Source organism: Copadichromis virginalis, linkage group LG10 (genome assembly GCF_057382275.1).
Source record: "Copadichromis virginalis isolate Kocher_CV1m ecotype Utaka linkage group LG10, C_Virginalis_male_GT1.1, whole genome shotgun sequence".
Classification (NCBI taxonomy): Eukaryota; Metazoa; Chordata; class Actinopteri; order Cichliformes; family Cichlidae; genus Copadichromis; species Copadichromis virginalis.
The window spans coordinates 19,607,732-19,629,262 of NC_140627.1; the positions used below are offsets into that span (position 1 = coordinate 19,607,732).

A 21,531-nucleotide genomic window follows, 5' to 3' on the forward strand; every position below is an offset into this window, starting at 1 on the left:
GTTAAGATATTTGAACCAACGGGGCCACCGTATTTGTTGTGTTTGTTCGAGTGAAAGCAAAGATGGCGGCGGAACTGGATAGAGTGCGAATCTCAGCTGCGGAACTCCGAGCTGAAGCGTCGAATTCAGTCAGCGTTACTGAGTGTCACAAAGGTGAGAATAAGTTAATTGGATACGCGTAAAGAACAAATTGCTGAAAGAGTCTTGAAATTCAAGCGAAAAAGTATCCCAAGTTATCTGAAAGTGACCGACGGGAGTTACCAAGTTTGTATCTAGCTAATGTTGTTAGCTAGCTAGCCAGCCGTGTGCCTGTCTACTCCACAGTCCCGCGCTGCCTGTTTTAAACGCCCCCTCTACAAAACGCTCGTCATAGTCTTGTCACGATTTAGTATTTCTACTTTAAACATTTAATCAGCTCTTTCTTACGCGTAATGTCTGCATTTAAAGTACACTACGCTTTTTTTTTAAACGAGAATGCTAGACTCCTCTTGCGGTTAAGTTAAATGATAGTTAATGTTACAGAATTCGCCAACTCTTCCAACCGTAAACTTTAAACTTGCACATTGCGGCTATTAAGAAAGACGTCAAAAGGGTGATGCGGGTTTCTTAGTTTTGTGGGAAGTTTTGTGGATTTATCTGTACCTGGTCATTTCCGCTCATTCCTGCAAGGCGGATTCTGTTTGATAAACGCTATGAGCAGGTGGCTGTGTGTGAAACTTACATGATCACCATGATATCGGCCGACATCAGCCTGTTAGCAAGAAGACAACATTTACTTTATTTTGTGCCGTTTAAATGTTGAAAATCTAAGCGACGTTTAATTATTTTTGACATAATACAAGTGTAGTTATTTCCCGAGGAAAAAACAAGTACAGTATGTAGATAAACAAAATAGCCATCTATCTATTTGTTTTCGCTTATCAAGTTCAGTGTTTCGGTTGGGCTGGAGCCCATCTTGGCTGTCACAGGGCGAGAGAAAGGAAACACCCAGGTCGCTACTCTATCTATAAATAAACTAACAAAAAAGTGGATAAATTGTTTCTTAAATGTTTTATCCGCGCAGAATTTAACAAGTGGTGCATCACTAAACAAAAAGAAACCTCAAAACTAAACATATCAGTGCTTTACAATATGTTCATAGGAAAGAAAAAAAAAACCTTTAACTGATAATGGTTTCCTGTTATAAGTGAAATATTAACTAGAACAGGCAGGGCTAGAGAGAGTTTGAGGTTAGTCTATGGTTAAAGAGCTAGTGGGAGAAGTTTGCATTAAAGGCTGCTTGGTAAAAAGGTTTGTTTCGTTTTCAGTAGATATTTAGTTAGTTTGGGGATAACATATATCCTCTCTGAAACAAGCTGGTCAACGACCATGTGGCAGTCGCTGTTTGTGAGGGGGTGAAAAAAAAGTGTATTCCCGAGTGGTTGCTGGAAGTGGCTAGAAATTAGTCACGAAAATGTATAAGATGGTTCACGAAAGAACTCCTGGGGATTGCTTTGTTTGCTTGCAGTTTGCTGCGGTCACCAGTAGTTTGCATTGAAAATGCCAGCTTGTCTGCAAACACAAAGTACTCGCCAAGCAGTAGGGAAAAAAATAAAACTTGTGTCTTAACTCTGCAACCAGTATTTTTCAAAAGGTGAAAATAAAACTCTGAGACAAGCTATTGGCACGGTGCTAGATACCTGAGCAGTCACAGTGAGGTTTTTGGTCCAGCAACTTCCAGGATCCTGTTTGAAAACCAGTCAGGAAAATACGACTGGAGGTTGCCAGTTGGTCGCTGATCAGTCTTTTGGCCTGGGTGACTGATGCCTCACGTGAGTTAGTATACAGGATGTACAAAAGAAGTTTGCATGCTTTAAAACAGTTAATATGTCCAATATAAGCAAGCTCTAAAAACCACCGTATTTCAGGACAGAGTTGCTAAATGGTACAAGGAGGATGATGGGACTAACATGGCCAACTGCACTTGACTTAATAGTCCTTGGATCAGCCTGTAAGTTAAACTTTGTGGTTAAAAATTAGCTGACAAAGGAACTTGTAAAAGTTAATATCTGAGTCGATGTATCTGATAACAAGTAGTACTTTTCATATGGGGCCGACTGGACTAAAAAGCCAGAGAGACCTTCCTCACGTTTATGGTGTACTGACCCATTAGTTTGACATCTTTTATAATGTCACACACTACATTAGCTCTGGGTTCTGTAGAACTTAAATGCTTCTTTGGATTATTACCATTACAGTGGATTACAGTCCATTAAATATAAACTTAATTTGTTCTTTCTGCAGAGGAACAACAGGAGCATCACACACACAAGCAGCACAGAAGGCGTGAAGGAAAGCGTCCTGATCTGCAACGCTACCAGCCAGTTCCTGGACATGGACGACATAACCATGACAGTGAGCCAGAAACTGGTCAAAGTGAGCCCCTAGCTGCCGAATCACATGAGCATGATCAGCCATCCCAGAGTGAAAAAAAGGCTGTGTCTGGGGAGACACCTTTGGAGAGACAAGGGTGGACAGACAGTGGGACAGGTACCAATAAAAAGGATGAAGACAGGATGAGAGGCGATGGTGGTAACAGTCAGAACTGCAGAAAAGGGAGACATGCGCAGAATAAATCGGATACAAATGATGAAAAATTGTTTGTTGAAAAGGAAAATGAACATCAAGAACCTGTAGGAGCAGCTAAGCCAGCAAAGAAAACCCGAAAACCAGACAGAGAATTTTATCAACCTGGGAGTAGAAGAAACATTCAAGGGAAGGACAGTGGGGCTGGAAGAGAACAGGATAAGCCTCCTAAAAAGGAAGGGCAAAAAACCGAGCCAGAATCTCAGCAAAGTACGAGGGAAAGTGGAGTGGACATAAAAACCTCTATACAGAAGCAGAGTGGAAAAGATAAAAGAGTAAAAGGCACACAAGAGAGTGCAAAGGTGTTTACTTCTAGTGAGGCAAGTAGAAAGCAAGGAAGCCAAGATGTGGAAACACCTGAAATACCCGTTGATGCTTCAGTGGAGAAAATTACTAGCAAAGTTGAAAATCTCAACATGCAAGAAAAGGATAAAGTTGAATATACAAGTCAAGATGCTGGAGAACTAAGTTGCAAGGGAAGGGAACCAACTGACAAGAAAAGGCGAGGTCAAGGGTCAGGAACCAAAGATGAGGAAGAAAAGTCAGAGAAAAAGAGAGAAAGGGGAAACCGAAGGAGGAGAGGCGTGGAAAAGACTCAGGACTCCAGAAAAGAAGATGAGGCAGGTGATCAGGGTAAGAATAATCAAAGGAATACTGAGAGGGAAAAAGACAAGAGAGCTGTAGAAGCAGACGTCGAGAAAATGGATAAAGCAAAGCAAACACACCAAAATAAAGGAAGAGAGAACCGCAGAGAAAACCGAAGTGGCGAAACCAACAACAGCAGATCCAGAGATGCTGAGAGAGATGCCAAGACAGAAAAAAACGTAAACAGAAATCGATCCAATGCAAATGTCACAACACCAACCTCGAAACGCTATTCCAAATCAGATATTCGGCGCTCACGTAATCGAACTTACAGCAGTAGCTCAGCGAGCAGTGTGACTAGCCTGGATTATCCTGGACTAGGAAAGGATGTGGAGAGTACAAATTGGTCACATTCTAGAGACAACAATAAAAAGGGGGCTATTGTTGGTGGAGAAGGACAAAGGCATCCTTTAAAAAGTTGGACAACAAATGAGGAATCCTCTACAGAATCACTGGAAGGAAGTGAGATGAGTGACAGAGCAGACGATAGGAGGAGGAAGAGAAGAGGTGGTGAGGGCCAGTTAAGTAGAGAGAGACAGAGAGGCGAACGAAACAGACAAAAGGGAAACAAAGGTGGGGGTCAGGGAATCCTCAGGGTCTCTTTGGAAAAACAGTCGGACACCTCGTCACATAGTGGGGATGCACAACATCGCAAGGAGGGCCCCATTCCTCGTGGCCGAGGTGGGGGCATCCTGGTACTTCCGGCCCGGACAGATATCTCTAATTCACCTGAAGTGGGGCAAAGGCTTCTTTTTGGTGGAATTAGAGGTGGTGCAGCTGGCAGGAGTAGAGGAGGTCGAGGAGGAGGAGCAAGGCGACTCTGGGATCCAAATAACCCAGACCAAAAACCTGCTCTTACCAGCAATCAGTCCTCACAGCATTCATCTCTTCAGCAGTCTGTATATCTTCAGACAGGTACAGGATATGGACAGCTTCATTTTCTGGACACAGATGATGAGGTAGCAGGCAGCCCTCCAGTCACGCAGGGTGAGCGCTTTCGATCCCAGCAGGCTTCTGCCATGGCCTACTACAAATTCCAAAACTCGGACAACCCGTATTGCTACCCTGTGCCCTCCAGCAGCCCACATAATCCTAACACCAACCAGCGCTATCCATTTCCTTATCATATGGGACCCTACCAAATGGCTTACACTAATAGCATGTATCCAAGCCCTGGTGTGGGTCAGTTCTGCAGTAATTACAGGGGATCAGGTTATTCCCTCCCGGGTGCAGGAGGCAGTGTAACATTTGAAGAGGCAGAGCAACACACCAGAGGGGAGCTGGGAAGACTGCTGAGGGCTGCAGATGCACAGGAGCTTCAGCTCAGTAATCTGCTCTCCCGGGATAGAGTGAGTGCTGATGGACTAGATCGCATGGCCCAGCTCAGGTGAGCATTCAGGGACAAAGCTAGACATTTTTCTGTGTTTGTGTTTTTGTGGTTTGTTGTCCTAATGCCAGTTATTTGTCTCGGTGACAAGTGAGCCAATAATCTAGTTGAAAAAAGCACTATCATGTTGTTTCCTTCCATTTTAAAGAGCGGACCTTCTGGGGATATATGAGCAGGTCATCCTGACAGACATCGAGTTCTCAGACTCTCAGAACGTGGATCAGGCTTTGTGGAAGAATGTGTTTTACCAGGTCATAGAGCGCTTCCGGCAGCTACTCAAAGAGCCCACCTATGACAATGCCCCTCATATCAGAAACAAGCTCCTTACACTGCTTGATGAGGTAAGGAGCGTGTTGGAAATTTGCATAGGAAAAGGTTTCCCAAGAAACATATCTAACAATCACTTGGGCACTTTTCTGCCTGTATGGTTTCGATTATGGGTTCATTCATAACCCAAAATTAGTCTGTGTATCACTAGATGATGCAAATTGTATTTGTTACCTAAATCAGGGACAAATTTGTTTCCAAATCCATTTTAGAGAAGTAATTCATGTACTTTTAACAGAGAAGAATAAATTAATAATAAATACAAAGTCTTGTTAAACTTTTACTTCCTTTGCAGGACTTTATGACTCTTGGGTAGGGAGTTGAGTTTGATTTCATAATTAAGAGGGAAAGTCCTTCTAATTTTTATAATATTTTTCTATTCTTTTGTGTTTTACAGGGGGAATTATTCTTTGACGCACTACTTCAGAAGCTTCAGACAGTATACCAATTTAAGTTAGAGGATTATATGGATGGCATGGCTATCAGGGCTCGTCCATTACGCAAAACGGTAGGGAACCATTCCTTTTAGCTTTTTTGCTTCTGTAACATGTTCAATGTTGTACTGAATACTAAATGTTCAAAATGTAGTGAATGAGTTTCCATTGTACATGAAAACATCCAGTAAGCGGCTTTGAAAAGTCACCCGATTTCCATGTTACAACAAATGTTGCGACAATTTCTTAATTTTTTTTTTATGTAGCGAATACATTTTTTTCAGGTGAAGTATGCACTCATTAGTGCTCAGCGCTGTATGATTTGTCAGGGTGACATAGCACGTTATCGGGAGCAAGCCAGTGACTCTGCCAACTATGGCAAGGCTCGCAGGTAGGCTTGAATTTGAGATTTCTCTTGGCATTGTAAAATTTCTGACAAACATTCAAGAGTGTGGGATGTGTCTTGATATTCAAATTTGAGTTTGAACAAGTGAGTAGACTGATATTTTAAAAATCTGACAACTCCTGAATTAACGAATGAGGAGTCACAACTACCATTTCTATTTCTTTTTTTCTAAGCAGTACAGATGTTTTATACCCGTTTTCATGCAGTGCAAGTGGCTGATCATTTCCATTGTTTCTCCCAGATATGCACACCTACAGTTCTGGACTGGTCACTATACTTTGAAACTTTGACTTCTTTAGATGTTTCAGTTATTATATGCTAAAGACACGATAACTTTTTACCTATATGTGACAGATTACTTAAACTTTTAAGGTAGAAACTGAAAACGTTTGTCTCTTTATTGATGTGTCATGACTGCTTGTTTACTTTTCCACAGCTGGTATCTGAAGGCCCAGCAGATTGCCCCAAAAAATGGACGCCCGTACAACCAGCTGGCTCTGCTGGCTGTTTATACAGTAAGTGATATAGATCAGACTCTTAAGTATTGAGAAACTTCACTTTTTTATTCTCATAGCTCCGTGCTTTGAAACATTCATTTTGAAGTGGTCCTAATCCTAACTAATTTATCCTACAGGAAAGTTTTAAGTTCAGATGCAACTCTTGTAGGTTGATGCAATATTGAATGAATGGTGTTTGAGAGTTATTCCTTTTAATACAATGTCCAAATTGTAATGGTTCAAAAGAATTAATGAAAGAAACCCCCATTTATAACTGCATAGCAAGTCAAAAATGTTCTCTATGATGTAGGCCTTGATCTTTACTTGTCAAGGATCAAAGGAAAAAATTAATGACTAAACGCTTAGAGCAGGGGTGTCCAAACTTTTTTCACTGAGGGCCACATACATAAAAATATAGGAGGGGCTAGGTCACTTACTAGAAATTAGGTATATAGCCTTAACTTTAGTGTATTAAAGTTAGAAAAATCAATTAAAAGTGGTCAAATGTGTTATATTGTTGAATATAATTAAAGACAAAACTGCCTTCATCACAACTTTCCATAAATGGATCTTTACTGATTTATTCAGAAAAAGCTTTGGTAGCTCATTCTCAGAACAGCAGCCTCAGATTTCTTCTTAGACAGAAGATTTACATTACAGAGAAAAAACAATAAAGAGGAAAATGGGACGGATACATTTCGAGTTTGTTATTAAAGTTATTAGGCTTAGCAACACACCTATTAACGTTCGTTTGAAACGGTTATCGACATTAACAGATTGAACTGGACTTAATTACAGGAGTTCATATAATTTTAGTAAATTATTCTGGTGAGTATCAGCTGCGCTGGGTATGTAAATCGGGCCATCCAGCTGCGGTGCTCCTCCTACGCCCCTTGTGCCAAAAATCCAGACAAATGTCACTTGATCAAGGAGCAAATCTGCATCAGATAAGATCAGCTGACTTTGCGTGTGCAGTGTGTGCGCTGTGCACAGCGGTGTGTACTCTGTGTTAACAAGAAAAATGCATATAAGAAAGTGGTGCACCAAAGCAGGGTAGTGACAGAATTGATGCGCATTATTGATATTTGAAGCATGTGTACTTGTACATGCATGCTCATTAATACACGGGTACTGTGGAATATATTTTTTACTCACCTTAAGTGGGAACGCCATTGCACTCAGTGGGAGCAGTGATGCTGCACTTTGGACCGAAGGATGGCTGGCAGCCAGGTCTCGATCATGCATTGTGTGCACCTGCCATAGCTGGAGCCCCGTCTGTTATAACTCCCATTGTCCCATTTAAGTCTCATTTTGTCAATTGAGTCTGACACAGCTTCAAAAATATCCATACCCGTTGTTGTGCCTTTTAGACTCTTAAGATCGAGCAGCTCCTCTGTAACTCCAAAGTTCTCGTCCACTCCCTGCAACAAAATTAGCAGCTGTGCGGTGACTGTGACATCAGTGCTCTCATCGCATGCGATGGAGTAAAAATCAAAGGCACAAGCTTTATCAGACAGCTGCAGTTTAATGTTGGCTGACGAGTCTTCAATGCATCGCACAACTGTATTCTGGACATGCTGACGTTGTTGAAGTCCTGCACTTTTTCCGGGCACATTATTTCAGCGACTTTAACGAGGCTGTGTTTTATGAGGTCTCCATCTGAAAAAGGCTTGCCATGTCTTGTGATGAGTTGGGCGACCTCATAGCTGGCTATTGTAGCCTTTTCCCAGACTTTGGGCACGAAGAAAATACTGTTGCTGACCCTGCAGGAGAGCTACCCTTTGCTTTACTTTCTGCTCTCGCTCAGCACCAGTGTAGGATGCATAGGCCTGATGTTTGGTTTCATAATGACGTCGTACAGTATACTCTTTCATAATTGCCACAGTTTCAGTCCAGATCAAACAGACACTTCCCCTTGAATTCTTTGAAGAAATATTCACTCTCCCACCGTGTCTGAAATTTTCTGCTCTCACTTCCTACCTTTCGCTTCTTTGGTTCTGCCATGTTTAGTAACTTGGGGTAAATTTCTTCTGTGATTGTCCTTTTTGGTGGAGCAACTGGCTTGATCAACAGTAGCTCCCCCTGGTGTTAAACCTAAGACGTGCAATACACTCAAGCAAAAGTTGAAGTGCGGGCCATATTCTATTCTATTTATAAAATTTCTTGCGGGCCAATTGGACACCCCTGGCTTAGAGGATTTATCCAGTGTCCAACCCCCCAGTATGTATCTGAAGCAGAAAGACAAGGTTTCAGTTTGCAAGGTAAAAAAAGAAACCAGTGGAGCTGTTTATATTAAACAAAAACACATAAGGTGGTTAGTTATAAAATCATACTGATGATGTAGATGTCTCAAAAACTTGTGTATCAAATTTGATACATTTGGTGTTACATGCCTTCATATTCAACCAGCTGAATCTAAACTCATTGGAAGGCAGGCCTCTGCATTTGATCATTTCTGAAACCCTAAACCTTTGGCTACTTCTGTATCTCCCACAGTTCTCTCAGTCTTGATGCCCTTGGGTTAAAAATGAGACCTGCTGTAATGTAGTATTTCAAATTGTAAAGCACAGTACCCTAATAATGGAAAATGCATTGCTGTACTTAGGTTCAGGACTCCTAAGGGTAGAAATGTTACAGTTTGAATTAAGTAACTGGATTTGTCTTTTAGTGACTGTACGTCTGTTTGCATGTCCCTGAAAATGGGGAAAATATAACTGTGCTTTGAATGTGTGTGTGTGTGTTACCTCCCTCTTCTTATTTATGTCTTCTCCATTTCTAACCTACAGAAGCGGAAGTTAGATGCTGTGTGTTATTATATGCGTAGCTTGGCAGCTTCCAATCCCATTCTGACTGCAAAGGAGAGCCTCATGAGTCTTTTTGAGGAAGCCAAGCGTAAGGTCAGATACACGTTTCATGGACATTAACTTTTGTCAGATTTCTACAACAGAAAACACTTGAGATCACATCAAGTAAGATCTCAAGAACTTAATTTGAGAAGAACTGTCTAGCCAGTAGGGATTCATGCATAATTATAATGCCAGTTTTTGCCACAGGGTGTTTTCTCACCCCGCCTAATAGACCCTACAATAAATTTGCTTAATAAATTGCTTTATGAGAAAAATTAGGACTTAAGGCACTGCAAGTGTTTCTTGTTGACAGACTGTTTTTATCTTTTTTTTTTTTTTTTTGTAGGCAGAGCAGCTTGAGCGAAGGAGGAGGCAGGAGCATGAAGGAGGCTCCAGGGGTCCAGCAGTGAGAGGAAGAGGAAGAAGGGAGGAAGGTGCACGTGTGGAGATCTGGATTCGCCCCAGTGGACAGGCAGCAGCACCTTCCTCTCAGAGAGGAGGTAGTGAGTCCAGCAGAGATTCTGAACAAGATGGAGAGCTGGGCAGTCTCAGCGTTGCTGACGTAAGTCTCTGTGTCTATTTCTTAATACATATCAGCTCAAAGTCCTCTGTTTTTCCTCTGCATACTTTTTTTTTTTTTTTTAATTTGCACAGCAGCCAGACTTTGGGTTCCTTGAAAAAATAACACCGTGTCTGCAGACATCTCCAATAAGGTTTTATTTGTAATCCCATGTAGTTTTTCCTCTAATTTATTTCCTCTCATAGAGTCTATATGAATTTGTTTTGGTGCTCATTTATGCCCTCTGTCATTTTTTCGTTTTCCCCCTAGGCTGTCGTTCGGTCGACTCATATTTTCATTTCATTTTCATTTCCCTGCCTGAATTGAGTAATGTCTTTAAACCTCTTTACTGTTTTTATTTTTATTTACATTTTTTGCTCGCAGTGAAGCACCATTATTTATTAATTGAAATTGGTATAGACAGAGTATTGCTATTTCATCATTTATCACAGTGCTAGCTGAGAGAGTACGGTAGATTAAACCGGGTCTATGAAAGCATATTATGAGCAGCTCATAAGAAGAGGAGCAGCGGCTCCAGTACTGTCTTTGGCTGCAGGAACAGTATTGAGTAGCTGGACTCCAAGCACTTTTTTCCCAAATTAATAAATAATTGGGTTCAGATCACGTATATTAGGGTTGGGCGATTGGACAAATATATCGACTATCATTTTTACAAGGGCGATTTATTAATTTATTTCCCCATCAGTAAGTTTGCTAATAATGATGGAGCTAATAGAAGCAGTCAACAGGTAAAAAAATAATAATAGTACTGTTTTTAACAGCACCCTCTTTCATTTGCAAGTAAGTGCACCCTCCTCAGAGTGCACCCAAATGCAGCGATTCATTTACTCAAATTCATAACAGAAAGTAAGAAAGGCAGTAGCCCATGTTCAGAAAAAAACATTCAGATGGTGGACACGTACATGCTCATGCAAGTTAGTCGTGTTTGAGTCCTTTGCTTGCACTATACGTCTGCACAAGCGTCACACCGCTTTGGTTATATCTTTAGGTTTACCTCTGTCATCTGGTTTAAAGCCAAAGAAATCCCAAATTAGCGACTTTATATTTTTTGGGGCATATAGTCCATGTTTAGACTTCTTCTGTGTTGTAAACGCGCAAATCAGTCCATGCATGATTACATTGCTCCGCCCATCAAAAAGTCTGCGCATGCGCAAATATATCGCCCATCATCGATTATTGGACTTACGATTGTTGGGTGTAAAACTTTTATATATCACCCAACCCTTATGTATATGCAGTGGCACACAGAAAAGATAAAGACACTATCTGCTTTTTCTACATTATTTACAGTGTAAAACCTGGGCTATTATGCTGATGCTGCCTAGTCAGCTGATGTAGGTACTGACAAACTCCCTGTAACTGCAAGGATGATGAAGCTCTGATTTCATTTACAATTTAATATTACACAGCAAAAAATATGCTGTTATAATTTATTACACACCTACATTCCAGTATCATTTATATTATGATATATCGGCTGTAGCGTCAGAAGAAGCAGGAGCAGCCTTTTTCTGTTCCCATTTTATTTTATTTTTTGTCCTCCTCCACATAATCAGTCTATTATTTGTCAGTGGACACTGTTGAGAGGCATGTGTATCCTCTTTGCTGTCTCTTAGTCCCATTTCTTCCTAACCCTATTGTTCAAAATACCAAGCGCACTTAAATGTTGACGTCATTTCAAAATCTGCGTCGTCTCTGGATGAAAACATGTTTTCTTGCAATGTGTTGCACTTGTGGATTAGTAAGTAAATAAAACTGTTGCATGAACATTAGTAATCCTTTCCCCCTTTCTTTTTTTTTTTTTTTCTCTCTACAGCTCAATAAGAGATTCATTCTGAGTTTCCTGCATGCTCATGGGAAGCTCTTCACTAAAGTGGGGTGAGTCTTTCAGCTCTTAAGTTCATAGACTGTGTTTAAAAGGATGATGATGATGAAAAATAGCACTGAGGCTAGCCCAAGAAAATGTGCTTGACTAAAATGTTGCCTAGGCTTTAACCAGAAGATCAATCTGCGTGTTTTGTAGGTTAACTAAATTAATCAACAATATACTAGATTAACTAAATTGACTGCAGTGCACTAAGTGCACTCTACCTGCTGCCTCATTAACATTAATTAGTTCTTAATAAACAAAAAGGTAGTGTTTGTAGCAAATTTAAATGATTTAACATTATTTCGTAATAATATGAAAACTGCATATTTAGATGATTTCTGAAAATAGAACTATATCAGCGGGTGAGCACTATTATGGAATAATGCAATAATGTTAATGGCGCTCTTGATCTGAGCAATAAATTGGATTATTCCCATTATGTTATAATGGTTTCTGTTTTGAGAACCAGGATGTAGCTGCTGCCTTTGGCAGCGGCTGAAGCAGTCAGAGCTGTGTGTGCCATTATAAAACAATTATTACTGAAATACATCAGTTCACATGTTTTCACACTCAAAGCCTCAGGTGTCTGCATAAAATAAAATTCTTTATTTAGACCTGATATTGAGAAATTCCTCTGTTATAGCAGCCAGAATGTCAAATACATAATATAAATAGAATATAGTAAAGTGTCTACTAAATGAAATGCCTCAAATACAAGAAATCCAACACAAACGGAGTGCAGGCAAGCAGTGCAGATGTCAGATGACATTAAAGTGGGTCAGTATAACAGTGGAAAGAGTGGTCAATATAATAATGTGACTTGGTGTGTGGAGAATGTTGGGTGTTGTGACAGCACAGCGTTAAAATAGAGATTGACAGAGCACGTGACTTTCGCGCATTACATTGTGGGTAAGAGTGGCACCAAAATCAAAACACTGCATCAAGCGCTAGCATTTCCTGCACCGGTAATCATTCATTCTGCGGTTTTAATCCCTACTTGCATTTTATTTGCCCCAAAAACAGTTATGTACAGAACGACGGAGCTGCCCAGCTTTCGTCACGCACATATTTATTATTATATGGTCCTAAGTGTGAGTGCATACACTCACAAAATGTTTAGTAACTTCAGATCCCTGCAACAAGCCCAGATCCAGTTTACTTTGGTGATTTGGACTATTCCATTTCACAGCTGTTGTTACATTTTTTCCTTTATCTCCTGTACAGGCCAACGCAATCTATTTATCGTTTCAGGTTGTTGTATTACACAACATTTTCAGATCTAATAGAAATAAAATGAGTGTTTCGTAATTCATTTAATGTATTGTCTTTATTTATAACTGGCATTGTTTCATTCTATTATAGCCTCTTACAAGAAAGAGGCAAAATTGTATTTCATCGTGCTTTATTAGCTGCTTTGGTAAAAAAACAAATCAACAATGCAAAAACAAAACAAACATTGCAAAACAACATACTGGAAAACAGTTATTCATCACTTGATTGCTTCAATACAACACTTGGGCACATATATGCCTGACTTTTTGTGTCTGTTTTGATCTCGCTCTCTCTTAACCAAATCTCGCTGTGGTAGCAGCTTTAAACTCTGTATGACCCAGGTTGATAGAGGGTGCCCAGTCTGGATCGCATTCCAGCATTTTGTAGGCTGGTTTTCCTACAAAACGCAACAAACATTAGCCCGAAAAGCCACAGTGAACAAAGCAGCATAGCGCAACGAATTCAATTCAAATCAATATGAGACTTATTTGTAAACTACATGAACAATTATGTTATGATAAATTATGTAATAACTACAACAGAAGACTTACCTTTGTGGAAATGCTTGGAGCAGACTAACATGTGAGCTGGAGTGTTCTGGAACGTTATATTTGGTCTTCGAATGGCTGCAATCCAGGCCATCCGTCAGCTCTTTGTTACTTCGGAAACACGGCTTGAACAATTTCTCTTCCACGACGTAATCAGATTTAAAAAAAAAACAAAACAAAAACTATCTCTTTACCTGTTGGCTTCCCGTGGCTAGTACTGCTTGCCACTCGTACCTACAATCCTTTGCGGTTTTACCCCGAAATGACGTCACATTTTCAATCTCTATAAAGTATTAATGTGAGCGAGCAGATGTAGTACATCCTAATGTAGCCAAGTTTCTATTTCGACTGAATAGCTCCGTGAGCTTACAAAAGCATATCGACTCAGAGACTACTACATACTGAAAACTGTATTTTTCTGTTTGCCTCTGTGCCAGTGACATATAATTGGAAATGTGTGTCTTATCTGTATAGCATGGAAACGTTTCCTGGAGCTGCGACCCGTGTTCTGCAGGAATTCAGGACGTTGCTCCAACACGGTCCACACATGCTGGGAAGTACACACATGCTGCAGATCATCACCATTAATATGTTCGCCATACACAATGCCAACAGCAAAGGTAATATTGTGCACAACCTAATGATAATGATGATGATAATGATAATCATCATTTTCAAATGTCAAGTTGTTTGTGGTAGTAACACTGGAGGTTTATTTGCAGTATTATCAGAAATGGCTGGTAAAAATAGTTTTCATGAAGCTTTTAACATGGACTTTATTTTCTGTAAAATTTGACTCCGTTTATTAATAGGTTGGCATGTTTGAACACGATTAAGTTTAGTGACCACTGCAGACTGATTCTAACTGATTTTAACATACTTTGATTCTAATCTTTTCATTTCAGGTCTTTTGTTATGCAACTGAGCATGGAGTTCTTTTCCAACTCAAATATGTATAGACCCAAGCCGTGGTTTCACACAAGGCAGTGATAAACGACTGTTTGAAATTCTGTCTTTCAGGTGAAGAAGGAGAAGTGCGATCTGTTTTACAAGAGCAGAGCACTGCCCTGGGTCTCGGTATGTTTGCACTGCTGGTGCAGCGCTGCACAGAACTTCTTCAAGAAATTCCTGCAGGTATTCACGCTTTACACATCAAGCTTTTGATCAACAGCTTTTTTTTTTTTTTCTTACAGTTCAGCCACAATATTCATATCATAAACTGTTCAAATAAATTAAAGAAGCAATTTTGAAAACACATCAGATCACATTGTTTGATGGAAATGAAAATTCTCAACCTGCAGATAACTGAATTCAAAGACCCTAAAAATCAAGGTGAAAAAAATGATGTGCAGAAACTCAGATGGAACTCTGTTTTTATGGCCCCCACATGCTTCTATAACTGCATGACGAGATGTTGGGAAATGCACCTAATGAGAGTATGGATGGTCCTCTGGCGGATCTCCTTATAGATCTGGAGCAGGGCATCATTGAGCTCTTGGACAGTCTGAGGTGCAGCCTGGGAGCATTGGACAAACTGAAACATGATGTCCTAGAGGTGTTCAATTGGATTTAGGGCAGCCAAGAATGAGGGGCCCCAGTCAGTGGTCTTAATTCCTTCATCCTCCAGGAACTGCCTGCATGCTCTCACCACATGAGGCCAGGCATTTTCATACACCAGGAGGAACACAGGACCCACTGCACCAGTGTAAGGGCTGTCACATGTGCTCAGGGGGAACCTGTGAAAAGCACAGTGTGCCACTGGTGGATCTGCCAATTCTGGTATTCTGTGGCAAATGCCAATTGAACGTCATAATGCCAGGCAGTCAGCACAGGGCCTACTAGATGAAATCAAGACCTCAGGCCACCCCCGTGAAGTCTGTCTCTGACCAGACAATCAGAAACTTTCACACTAGTGGTCTTCTTGAAGTAGTTTTGTAGCTCTGGTAGTCCTCATCTTGTTCCTCCTTGCACAAAAGAGCAGACACCGGTCCTGCTGATGAGTTAAGGACCTTCAACAGCCCTGTCCAGCTCTCCTAGAGTAACAGCCTGTCTGCTAGAATTTCTTGAGACTGTGCTGGGAGACACAGCAAACCTGGGAAGTCTGCGTAATGTAGTACTGTCTTGGAGGAGCTGGACTTAACTCTGCAACATCTGTAGGGTCCAGGCATTGCCTCATGCATCCAGCAGTGACGCTGACCAGCTAAATGCAAAACTGATGTAAAACAGTCAGAAAAGATGAGGAGGGAAACATGTCTGTCTCCACCTGTAAAACCATTCCTGTTTTTGGGACTTATCTCATTGTTGCCACTTTAGTGCACCTGTTGTTAATTTCAAGACCATCAAAGCAGCTGAAACTGATTAACAACCCCCTCTCCTACTTAACTGACCAGATCAGTTACGTACTATAATATATCTGCTAATGCCTACTATAGAATTGGCAGGTAAAAGCATTCAAACATGTAGTCAGCCCTGTCTCCCTTCGTCTGTTACTTATCTTTAGACAAAAAAGTTCAGTTACGCTGATAAATGCTTTTGGAAAACTTTAAATGAATCCTAAGATTTTCTTTAACCTTCTGTGAATAGTGTAGACTGCAAAGTGAGATGTGGTTTGCTTTTGGTTGGACTTGGGTCGCACCATTACACTTGATTGAAGATGCATCTTCATTTTTACAGCTGTGATAACATTTTGTAAATTTTATGTTTGGACTTTTTTCCACTTCTGAAATTGCCCATAGTGTTAATTTCAATTGTTTTGTGTGATATTGAAGACTTCAGTTCGAAAAATTCTCTTTCAGAACCAGTCCCAATGACAGATGGAGAGGAGGAGGGTAAAGCGGAGGAGATGGAGGGTCTTGTGAGAGTCTCTGCCTTCCCACTAGAACTAAGGGAAATGCTGCCAAGCATCAAAGTCTGGTCTGACTGGATGCTGGGACACCCAGACCAGTGGAACCCACCACCATGCAGTATAGAGTGCGAACTTTAACCTAGAGTAAACTTTTGTTGTTGTTTTTTCTCCACCTGGCGGCAGCAGCAGAAACAAGTTGTAAACACATCACTTAGATGACCTAATAATACTTATTAACTTTCATACACCAGCAACAGCAGAACATCGCCATCCAAGTCATGTTTCTGGCTACCAGGAAATATATTTAGTTTCTAAATTGTTGCCACTCTTTAAACAATATAGTTACTTTTCACAGTGTGATAATGACCAGGTAGTATACTATGCCTATTGCCGCCACAGTATACTATACTTACAGTATACTTATTATTATTATTATTATTATTATTATTATTATTCCTCGCCCCCCCATTTGAACTTCAGCAGGTCATCTTCAGCATTTCTGCCCTATACAATGAGGTGCTGCCATGTTAGAGGCTGATTAAATATTTTCAAAAAAATAGCCAGAAAATTCATATTTTGTACCTGATGTACCTAATAAAGTGATCAGTGAGTGTGAGTTTTAGGACCACAAATAGTTACTGTTTCTTTAAATTTACTGTTTAATTTTTTAATTCATTTTTATTTTATCCCTTTCTCCTCCTTTCTTTAAAGTTGCAGCCCCAATGTCTGGCAGTGCCTGGCTGATCTGTGTAACTTGCTGGCGCGCGTGGACCATGGCGAAGTACCCCTGTACAAAGTGGATAGTGAAGAAGGAGAGGGGGATGAGGAGCTTATGCTGCTTCAATTGAAGGAAGACCGTCTGCTTGCTGGCTTTGTACCGTTGCTGGCTGCACCACAGGAGCCATGTTACACAGACGGACACACTGACATGGTTAGTGGAAAGGAGAGCTGTATTTCATTACATCATAACTTAAACGCTTAAGTTAAGTTCACTTATTGGATATTCCTCTGTTTAGTCTTCTGTCACCTACTGAGTGCCAGGCTTTGTATTCACGCTCATCCTCTGCTTCTCTGTCATGTGCATAAACCCCAAACTTCTTTCCTCAGGCTATAGCAGCAGATTGTAAGAGAGTTACTGTGCTGAAGTACTTTTTGGAGGCTTTGTGTGGACAGGAAGAGCCTTTGTTGGCTTTCAAGGGAGGCAAATATATCTCTGTGGCAACTCCTCCTGCACCTAACCACTCAACAGATACAAGAAGCAGGCAGGATTCTCTAACAGAAAAAGAGGTGACTTTCTTCTCCTACGCATCCTCCAATAATCCTTCTACTTCTTCACTCTCTCCCTCTGGTCTTTTTCTTCTGAGAGCCTGATTGCCTTTCACGCTTTTACCTATATTAAATTTATGTAAACACTGGAGTTAAAATTTCCAGAGGCTGTTGAAACAAGAGGTAGAAAATGTCTCATTATCGTCTGCATCTGTTTAACAGGGAGATGATGTCATACTCGAGGCAGTGTCTTCTCTCTCTGCATCAGAGGAAGAGGAAGTTGAGGAGGCCGGAGACAGCGAGAATGACATCAGAGAGCTCAAGGCACGACGCCATGTCCTTGCCAATAAACTGGCACAGCAACAAAAGCGAAGGGATAAAATAAAGGTAAAACAGGCTTTCACGTCCTAATATAGTAGAGTCTGAAGTTGTCGCAGAGTTGAATGTCATGTAAAATATAAATGTGTGTGTTCCAGGAGGTGCTGCAGACTGGTGGGCAGTTGGAGCTTGAAGTGAGGCCTCTCTTTCTGGTTCCAGATACAAATGGATTTATTGATCATTTGACAGGGCTGAAGAAACTCCTGCAGTGTGGAACATACATAATAGTTGTGCCACTCATCGGTAAGAATAACAAACACAGACAAAGAGAAGAGGAAATGAATAAAAGCAGGTGGAGGAGGATTAGCTTTTAGTTCAGTGACATTTAAAATGATAAGGATTCCACATACATTTCCATGTAGAAATCATATGTATGCTCATGACGTGGTCTGTTTTCTCTCTGTCAGTGATTACAGAGTTGGATGGCTTGGCTAAAGGCCAGGACAGTTTTGGTGGAGGAGTGGAGTCAGGAGGGCGCAACTATAGTGTCAGTGCGGCCCATGTGAGGGCTGTGCAGGAGAAGGCTCGGATGGCGGTGGCTTTCTTAGAAAAAGGATTCGAAGCCAGAGAACAGTGCCTCAGAGCTCTAACAAGCAGAGGAAATCAACTTGAGTCTATTGCCTTCCGTAGCGAGGATATGTCTGGGCAACAGGTAGAAACCCAGATTAATTAAATACAAATTAAAGCCTGTTTCTTTTGCTTAGAAGCAAAGGTTGGCTTCTTAAATCTGCTGTTTTTTGCTAACTGAATGGTCTCTTCCTTTTCAGGGTAACAATGATGATATTATTCTGTCCTGCTGTCTTCACTACTGCAAAGACAAGGCTAAAGATTTCATGCCTCATCAGAGAAGTATGTAGCATTAACCTACCATTTGCTCCATGTGTGCATTCATATTTCCTCACATTCATGCATATGCATTAAAAAGTGTTTATTTCTTACTCCTCTCTGGCTTCCTGCTTCAAAAACAGATGGCACCGTGAGGCTCCAGAGAGAAGTGGTACTCCTCACAGATGACCGTAACCTCCGTGTCAAAGCTTTGACCCGCAACGTACCTGTGCGAGACATCCCTTCTTTCCTCAGCTGGGCCAAAGTGGGCTGAACCAGAGTAAGCCTAAATACAAGGAACCCAACTGCTGAGGTCTGCTTGTCAGTCAGCCAAGAGAGAAGACACACTTGAGCGGAGGAAGATAACAGGGGACAGGAAATGATAAAGAAAGTAAAGAACCACTTCTTATGAAAAACAAGCAAATGTAGAGAGAGCAGAGTGGTTTCAATTAGCTTTTCCCCCTTGTGACAAAGTAAGTGTGTGTATGTGTGTGTTAAGATCAGAGAGCTTCCCTGGAGAGAGGCAGGAAAGACTTAAGTCTCAGAAAGGCTGGAGTGGAAAGGAGGAAGGAGGAAAAATGGAGTGAATTGATTTGTAGGTTGCCCTGTCCAGCCGCAAACCTCTGCTCCTATAAATCGTATGCTCTGCAGGCAGTGTTAAAATTTGAATCCGATGATAGAATGAGCCAGAATGGGGGAAGAGTGTCTATGGTCATTTAATTGATTAAAGACAGCATCACTGAAGGCCATAAATGGCACTTGTACCCCTCTCTGAGGGCCCAGGCTTAGATAAAGCTTCAGCCTAAACAGCAGAGCTAAGAGAATGGCAGGAGGAAATGGCCACAGCTGGGTGGTCTGTGTCAATACAGTTAAAAAAAAAAAAAAAGCAGCTGATATTAGGTGGGGGGGGGGGGGGGGTTAATCAGGAGCCTTCATGCAAACTCAGCACTTCCACGGAATCCCATGCAGATATGGCATTTCCTGCTAACCCAGGAAATGCTTGATGCCTGTTTGGTATCTTGGGTTATTCCTCCAGATTGACACTAACAGTTTTTGTTTGTTTTTGTTTCTTTGTAAAGTCAACGGCAACATCGGATATGGTTTAGTCTTCTGTTTGTACTTTTTTTTTTATTTTTTTTTTTATTTTTTTTTTACCTGTTGTAAAATATGTTGTTCTTAAAAGCTGTTAGCTCTGATAATAAACATCTGCAAAGTTTTCCTAAAAAGATCTGCTAATTAAGCAAATCCAGTTTTAATTTAAGTCAGGGTGAAAATAGAGTTATAAGTACTCCGAGAGCATCATTTTATTGATCAAACATCAGCACCGACTCGAGCCGTTGAAGACAAATTAGACGCTATTCTGAAATCCACATAAATCTGTGTGATGGAATTTGTGCTCATACAAATATAATGGGAAGGGCTTTGATTCCCTGGCACAAAAGGGGAGTAAATAAAAACTCAGACATCAGAAACCATCACCCTTTTTGTCAAATTGTCATTTTGTTGCTTTGAAGGTTGGATTTGTTTGTTTTGTGTTAGGTTTTCAGTTCTAGAAAATAGGATTTCATTTAAGTGGCATTCGGCCCATATATGGCTTTAAACAATATGAAGCGCAGGATTACAAACGCTCGCTGACCCGGCCCATCGTGTGTCATGCTCTGATCCTTTGCAAAGACTTTGCAGGATTTTTATTATCAAGTATAGACTTGTGAATTTATTTGTGCTGTTTTGTTTAAACCACCGCAGCAGGTTACGATTTCAGTAGCTTTCCTCTCATTACATTATTTGTATAGTTAGTGTTCTTATTTTCAGTGTGACTTTGCCTTTCAGTTTACAAGCACGCTTTTCTAGTAGCTGAAATACATAAACATAGGTTTCAAAATTACCGTGAAAATCAGGCGGCAGACATGTAACAAAAAAACAAAGGAAAAAAAAGTGTTGTGCTTTTTGTTGTAGCTTTAAAAGACAGTCTGGATGCTTTAGATTTGTATTTGTGTCACAATATATGTCAGAAACTACACTTATTCATCATTCACTCATCCCAGTTCAGATCTTTGGATTTAAAATGTTATTGAACTTCTTTCCGTCTTCCATCGCTCATTGACGTTTATGTATTTGTATGAGCTGTCTGCTAGGTTTACTCGTCTTTTTCAGACCCTCTGTTTTGGTGCTGCTGTAGTATTAAGTGCAGCCTGTTGTGTTAAGTGGGCATTGCTGCTGTGTTTTAGTGTTGGAGCAAATGTAGTGCTGTAAGCAGCTTAACTCAAATGACTTTTCCCTTCATCCGTCATTAAAAATGTTTTAAAGGCTTTGTTTTCACCTCATTGGCGAGCAGATGAAGAATGCCAGGATGTAGAATATGTTTTTCTTGGCCTGTAATGAACAGACAAGGTAACATCCTCCTAGCAATGACTAGCAGTGCCTCCATTGTTAGAGTCTGCCAGTATGTGTACAATGCCAAGACCCTGAAACTGAACAAACTAAATGCAGATCATTGATTTTCTTCTTCATACATGAGATTCGAAGAATGTCTGTATTTAGGGGTCTTTGTCCTCATTTCAAGCCGGCTATGGAATACCAAAAGCTTCACATGTGTGCCCTCGTGTGGTAGCTGAAGATTACACAGGTGGGAGTGATGGAACAACAGCCGTTATGTATATAAGACCTGTGGGTGTCTTGATAAATGTTTGCTTTAAACAAGACAATTGGCAAACTGATGAGTCGGGTAAATCAGTTATCATAAACAACATAAATTGGAAATCTCTAGGAGGGGAAAAGAG

General features: G+C 40.7%; 1 protein-coding gene across 2 annotated transcripts; it reads left to right on the top strand.

Moving 5' to 3' along the window:
- The first annotated feature begins 50 nt into the window (after positions 1-50).
- smg6 (SMG6 nonsense mediated mRNA decay factor) lies at positions 51-21,060 on the top strand. Of its 2 annotated transcripts, none has more exons than XM_085470464.1 (19): positions 51-153; positions 2,284-4,657; positions 4,806-4,998; positions 5,382-5,492; positions 5,685-5,809; positions 6,261-6,339; positions 9,108-9,218; positions 9,514-9,729; positions 11,564-11,625; positions 13,912-14,057; positions 14,458-14,571; positions 16,233-16,407; positions 16,994-17,213; positions 17,390-17,569; positions 17,771-17,935; positions 18,025-18,169; positions 18,334-18,578; positions 18,694-18,775; positions 18,895-21,060. In XM_085470464.1, the coding sequence occupies exons 1-19, from the start codon at positions 63-65 to the stop codon at positions 19,023-19,025; spliced, it is 4,965 nt and encodes a 1,654-aa protein (XP_085326590.1). In that variant the 5' UTR covers positions 51-62; the 3' UTR covers positions 19,026-21,060. The 2 variants fall into 2 exon arrangements, with proteins under 2 accessions (XP_085326590.1, XP_085326591.1); XM_085470465.1 differs by having other exon boundaries at positions 5,703-5,809.
- The last annotated feature ends 471 nt before the right edge of the window (positions 21,061-21,531 follow it).

Coding starts and splice junctions, on each gene's coding strand:
- smg6 (XM_085470464.1), top strand. CDS start 63: ATGGCGGCGGAACTGGATAGAGTGCGAATCTCAGCTGCGGAACTCCGA. Junction 9,219..9,513: donor TTGAGGAAGCCAAGCGTAAG/GTCAGATACACG, acceptor TTTTTTTTGTAG/GCAGAGCAGCTTGAGCGAAG. Junction 16,408..16,993: donor CCACCACCATGCAGTATAGA/GTGCGAACTTTA, acceptor CTTTCTTTAAAG/TTGCAGCCCCAATGTCTGGC.